Source organism: Mercurialis annua, linkage group LG4 (genome assembly GCF_937616625.2).
Source record: "Mercurialis annua linkage group LG4, ddMerAnnu1.2, whole genome shotgun sequence".
Taxonomy (NCBI): Eukaryota; Viridiplantae; Streptophyta; class Magnoliopsida; order Malpighiales; family Euphorbiaceae; genus Mercurialis; species Mercurialis annua.
In genome coordinates, this window is record NC_065573.1 from 33,036,633 (window position 1) to 33,043,043 (window position 6,411).

At 33.1% G+C, this 6,411-nt stretch overlaps 1 protein-coding gene across 2 annotated transcripts; it reads left to right on the forward strand.

Annotated features, from left to right (window-relative positions):
* The first annotated feature begins 844 nt into the window (after positions 1-844).
* Positions 845-5,970, forward strand: LOC126679152 ((S)-ureidoglycine aminohydrolase). 2 transcript variants are annotated; one of them, XM_050374091.2, is made up of 13 exons: positions 845-1,093; positions 1,256-1,384; positions 1,573-1,660; positions 1,759-1,835; positions 2,093-2,132; positions 2,238-2,304; positions 2,465-2,550; positions 2,830-2,911; positions 3,307-3,363; positions 4,149-4,187; positions 4,850-4,920; positions 5,405-5,458; positions 5,578-5,970. In XM_050374091.2, exons 1-13 carry the CDS (start codon positions 1,027-1,029, stop codon positions 5,648-5,650), a joined length of 930 nt encoding a protein of 309 aa, XP_050230048.1. In that variant the 5' UTR covers positions 845-1,026; the 3' UTR covers positions 5,651-5,970. The 2 variants fall into 2 exon arrangements, with proteins under 2 accessions (XP_050230048.1, XP_050230049.1); XM_050374092.2 differs by having other exon boundaries at positions 845-1,028.
* Positions 5,971-6,411: the final 441 nt, after the last annotated feature.

Sequence of the window (6,411 nt, forward strand, 5' to 3'; positions counted from 1 at the left end):
AGTTAAGGTTTGAAACAAACAAACATATAATTTTAAAATATTGAAATGATTTATTCTCAATATCAATACAAGCTATTGCCTTGATAGCAGAGGGAAATTAAATTATATATAAGAAGGAAGTGCATGAAAGTGTTTTTATAAGCGTGAATTACATATAAATCACCACCTTTATACGATTTTTTAAAATAATTCGACTTTTAAACGTGTCAATTCAGAGTATCACCTTTCATTTATTTTTAAAAACAATATGGGCACATTTTTAGGTAAAATTTTGCTAACTTGGACACCCAATGAGTTTGTCACATGTCCTGTCACGTCATAAAAAACGGCACTATAAATTGCCGATGTTTTTTTAAAAAAGAAACGAAAGGTGGTGCCCTGAATTGACATGTTTTAAAAATTGAGTTATTTTTGAAAATTCATATAAAAATGGTGATTTTATATGTAATTAACTCTATATTATATGAACATATAACAATGTTTCAAAGAATACAATAAATATATGTATTTGAAATTAATATCTACAAAATTATATTAAAAAGATAATGCATATTATGTATTTATTAAGGCGAAATTATAATTGTTTAAATAAGAAATGAAGGATTTAATATGTTTATTTTTAAAAGAGTATCATTTGTCCTTTTTAAACAAAATATGAGGGTTGTTTTGTATTTCTAACGGAGTTAAGGTTCCTTTTAACGCCCGGTTTATTTGTACAAGAAAAAAATGAGTATAGAGATTTATATATCTATTTTATTTTACAAGGTGATATTTAAACAAAACTAAAAAGTAGAATGACTTTTAAAAACTTTTGCCAATAAATAAACAAGAATCTCCATGGGCAAATTCCAAATCAGCAGTCACTGACCAACTAAAAAACAAACTAAAATCTATGCAGAGTCCACTCATCACCAACAACTCAACTCTGCCCTTCTGTCAGCTTGTTTTACACAGTCCATTACTTCACTCGCAGCGCAAACTCACCTTAACTCAGTCACTTGCGATCATCACTCTAAAATTTTAAAAATGTCATCAGCAACCCTCTCATTAATTTTCATACCCCCTTTTTTCTTCTTCCTTTGTCTTTTTCTAAGTATTCCTACTTCCAATTTTACCAACTATTTAAATTATTGTTTTTTATTTGCTTATTTCTGTAAATTTGTTGTCTTTCAGAAGAACCCAGTTTACTTTTGATATTTTTGTCTTTTGTTAATTTGTTTTAAGTGATTTAATACAGTAATGTGGTCTGATGCAGGTTTGTATGAAATTGATTCTGCTGATGGAGGATTCTGTTCAGCTCCTTCAACACTTGATCAGGAAATGGATTCCAAATCTCCCTATTGGAAAGTAACTAATCCAACACTTTCTCCTTCTCATCTTCAAGGTTAGCTCTAGTTTTATTTATTTTCTTGGAATATTGGAATGTTTATGCATTAGTTTTGAGTCATTATCTTGTCCTGTTTAGGGTAAAGTAAAAAAGAAAAACATTTTAACTGGCTGCCAATGTGTTTATGCGAATGCTATTTGCTGTTCTTCTTAATGTGTATTTGGAGTTTGATTGTTTCTTGGCAGACTTACCAGGCTTCACACGCAGTGTTTACAAAAGAGAGCATGCTTTGATAACACCTGAAAGTCATGTTTTCGGTTCTTTACCTGACTGGTATTTCCAATTCTGCATTTCTGTTTAATTTGCAGTTATTGAATTTGAGTCGCAGTCATACCTTATTGTTTATTAACTTAATTGAAATCATTTGATAGGACAAATACGTCGGGAGCTTATCTAATCACTCCCGATATAGGCGCGCACTTTGTAATGTACCTAGCAAAGATGCAAGGTTAGTACTTTTTGTTACCAACTCTATGCATTTAACAGTTTTAGCCAATGAAATATTTCTTCTGGTGTTTGTTTAAGCATCAAATGATTACAGTTGATCAACTTCTCCATAATCTTAAAAGACACAATATATCTGCTCATATTTAGAGTTCATGAGGTGTTTATATATCTTTATCTGTCTTTTTTGTAAGCTGTTATACAAGCAGATCATCTGTATTCGGTGTGGCATTCATCTTTACTAATAAACTTCACCTGCAGAAAAATCAAGATCAGGACTCCCTCCTCGCAATATAGAGAGGTGGGTGGCTGGTTCTAATCTCTCTCTCTCTCTCTCACTATATATAATGTGACACTGGGATTCTTTGAGTGTGATTGTCTAATGTATGCTTCTTAAACATATTAGGTTCATATTCGTGGTTCAGGGTTCGGCAAATCTTACTGATGCATCTGGAACAAGTCACAAACTGATGGTATGAATATCCCATTAGCATTAATTTTCCGCACAGAATTAACCATGCAGGCATGCGTACACTCTAAATTTTATGTATGAAAAGAAATATGCATGTGATACTACTTTTACTTTTCCAATGGGAGCCAGAAAATTTTGATGTTATGCCTATGATTATATAGGTGGATTCATATGCTTATCTACCTCCCAATTCTGAACATTCCGTGAAATGTGATGCATTTGCTACTCTTGTCGTCTTTGAACGGAGGTGTGTTTCCTAGTAAAATTATTTGACTAATTGAATCTTACTTTTGTCGCTGCTTTTTAGTTTTGACATTCTGCATGAAGGAACCATGTGGACAACATCTGTATAACACTAGTTGGATGCTCCGTTTATCTTTAAAAGTTACGGAATTGAGATGTTTTTAGGCTAAACTGATTTATGTAGGATCTCTCGGTTTTGACATCTCTTTTTTGCTCTGAAGCTTGGCTATCACAGCATTATTAAATAACTTTCAGTACAATATTCATTAATTTGTTCTTTTAGGCATGCTTTTCTGGAGAATCTTAGTACTGAGCAGATTGTGGGCTCAACAGACAAGCAACCACTTCTTGAGACTCCAGGAGAGGTAAGTTGTGGATTGCTATTTTGCTTATGGTTCTAATTGGCACTCAAAGATTTGGAGGACCACTCTTGGACCTGTACTTTTATGTTCCATTCAGATAGGTGTAACAGTAGATATGCAACTTTAATGAGTCAATATTATCAGCTTTTAATGATTAAAAAAATGTTGTTTGATTTCAAACTATAAGTTGCTCTGGTTTTGCAATGACATTGTTTATGGCGATAAAATAGTCTTTTTGGTCTATTAACCAAACTCATGGTTTCTGAAATGACATTGTTGAATTTTGTTATCCTTATGGCGTACATACTGCTTTCATGAGATCATATGCTTAATGCTTTAACTTTTTGGCTAAACTTCAGTCACTGATATATGAAAACTGTGTTCGTTCTAATGTACAGGTGTTTGAACTTAGGAAGCTTCTTCCCCAGTCATTGCATTATGACTTCAATATCCATGTAAGTTATATCTTGTTTCCCGGAATTTAATTTTTAATATGTACAGTGAGAAAGCAGGGAAACTTTCTTTTTGAGGTGTAATTAGCTTACTTGTTATTCTACTAGATGGAACTTGGAGCCTTTTGGTTGAATAGAAGTTTCTTACAATACCTTGGCCCTCTCCTTGTTTCTCTTTCTTTCTCGCTCTACATTATTGACATGCTTTTTGCATAGGGACTTGTTTTTGCAGTGTGAGAATGCAGATAGAGTTCATGATGAAGTAGATGTTGAAATATTCAACATTTTCAGCAGCATAAGAGTCTCTATGCTTTAATTGTTTCTCTTTCTTTCTCGCTCTACATTATTGACATGCTTTCTGCATAGGGACTTGTTTATAGAGTTGCAATATGAGAATGCACATAGAGTTCATGATGAAGTAGATGTTAAAATGTCCAACATTTTGAGCAGTATAAGCATCTCTATGCTTTAAAATTAGGGCTTGGATATGGTAGATGGTAGAGTTTATCTCGTGACAAATGGAGTTTAAGGATCCAGTGAGCTGGAATCTTATTCTTTATCATAGCATTCAAAACAAAATTATATGTGGTCAAATAAGTGAAATTTGGGATGAGACTATGAATGTAGTGCTAGAATGTTATCATGCACAATTTAGAAACTTCTATTTTGAGTTCCAACTTCGAATATGCATATAAGCCTTTCAAAGATGATTTATTTTTCTTCCTTTCATATATGTTCTTGCATTCAAAACTTAGGCGCTCATAATATTATGATTCTCCCACTTGCAGATCATGGATTTTCAACCTGGTGAATTTCTTAATGTGAAGGTATGTTTTATTTTTTTCTTATTGAACTAACCACCGTTTGTTTTCAGATCATCTTTATAAAAATGTAAACAACTTAAAGCAGCAAGCTTACTAAGCAATTCATACAAAAATGCTTGATTTCACCAATATAATTAAGTTGAAGTTGAACACCAATTCTTATTAAGAGTGAAGGAATTGTACACCATCCTGTCTCAATTTGCTGGTAGAGAATGAATTTGTTGGCAAAAATTGACATGTGCAGAAGATTAAGATGCACAATAGTAATGCTAGGAAATCCTTTATCAGTTGGTTGAAATAGTGGTATTGTGCGACAGATAATAATGTGTACAGTACAATCATAACAGAAATAGTTCTCTATTGCTCTTTTGCCCTCTCAATAATCTTGTCTGTTTCGGCCTACTTTCTTCTTTTCCTCTTCACATTATTTTTTAGCTTGCAAACACCTTAGCCTCAATGGCAATGAGAATGGGTCTCAACAAAGAACATTCCAGTTATTTTATCAACTATGGTCATTCTCTGGAAAAGAATAAATCATTTTTGGATATAATGTGAAGTATAGCAACCTGACTGTCATAATGCTAAAGCCTTAAGTTTCCGACGTCTTAAAGAACAAGACCCGTCAATTTGATACCTTTCCTTCCCTCTGTTTGTGTGTTTCACAGGAAGTCCATTATAATCAGCATGGCTTACTGCTATTAGAGGGACAGGGTATATACCGTTTGGGCGATAGCTGGTAAGTGATTTCTTCTAGAATTGATTGTGACACATTATATTTACTACAGATGCCTTCAAAAAGCAATTTTTTGAATTGTCTCTCTTTCTTTAAATTATTCTATGAGAATCTTATTGCATTTCTGGTAAGTTTTTCTGTTGGACTTCCATATTTGAGTCGATAAAAGCAGAAATATGTAGCATGGACTTGTTTCTTTCTTGAAAGTAATTATTCAGGCTTTCTGGACGATGTGAGTTCTACATGGAAAATATGAAATTACGAGACGCTTCTAAGTTTGAAATTCTTTGTTTTTAATGTTTTTATCAGCTATCAGTTTTTAGTGGCTGTTGCATGCTTTACACTGCCAACCTTTTTTAGTAGGACTGCCACGTTCTAGAAATACTTTTGATGAACTAATACTTTAACCTATCAATTAGGCCTTCTCTGCTATCACTTCCATAGGTTATATTCTAGTGGCATTAATCATCTGCTTATTTTATTTTAGGTATCCAGTCCAAGCTGGTGATGTCATTTGGATGGCTCCATTTGTGCCTCAATGGTGAGACAAAGGAAGACAATTCCACTCTCCACTTCCTCCCTTTAATATGATATAGAATATTCCTCAAATGCACTGAAATCTTACTGGCCAAAGAAATACATGTTTTACTATTATTTCAGGTATGCTGCGCTTGGTAAAACACGCTCACGGTATCTACTCTACAAAGATGTAAACAGGAATCCACTACAATAGCACGCCTCTGGATTCTTCGATATGGCGATACCTTGGTGATCAATCTATGGAGCAATAAAGGATCTTATGCATGCCAACAAATAGTAAAGTTTAGTTAACTGCTTTTAAGTTTGTGTTGCTCATCATTAATTAAACTTACTGCTTGAAAGTTCTGGTTTGCAGCTGCAAATTCACAATCTTATGTAGAGCATGTTGAACTAGAGCACCCGTCTGTAAATCCTCCTGCAAAATTCTCTGGTTTTTGCATGTAATTCTAAATGCTCTCATAGTTTCTGATACGTTTATTTGCCATATAATGAATAAATTTGGGATTTCTTTGACTGGACCATGCTGTATTACAAAACTCAAGATGCATGCTGATAGAGTCCACGGTACAGAGTTTACTGGTGCTGTCTTATGGGCCACTAAATGATACTCTGTACAAAATTTCTTTAGCAATGAGTTTTTTTCTTTTTTTGAAACTTTTAACAATGAGTTTCATTTTAATTAAAACGTGGTATCAGTGGACTATACAGAAACTTTGAAAATTTTCTTTTTTTGAAAATTAGTTAAATTCAGTCCTTCATATCTATATAATATAAATAATTATAATCAATCCTGAGTCTCTGATACTACAAATTGTAGCTAACTAAAATTAAAATATCAGAAAAACAATAATTTTGACCAAAACACGATAATAATTATTCCTACAAGATAACACAAATTTGGTCCACAAATATTTAGTAGACAGGCCAATGAAATGCACTGATTTAACAGGTGTT

Bases quoted from the DNA above. Each gene is read 5' to 3' on its own strand.
- LOC126679152 (XM_050374091.2), top strand. From the start codon at position 1,027: ATGTCATCAGCAACCCTCTCATTAATTTTCATACCCCCTTTTTTCTTC. The intron at 2,912-3,306 runs GTAAGTTGTGGA...TCTAATGTACAG, and splicing joins TTCTTGAGACTCCAGGAGAG to GTGTTTGAACTTAGGAAGCT. The intron at 4,188-4,849 runs GTATGTTTTATT...TGTGTTTCACAG, and splicing joins GTGAATTTCTTAATGTGAAG to GAAGTCCATTATAATCAGCA.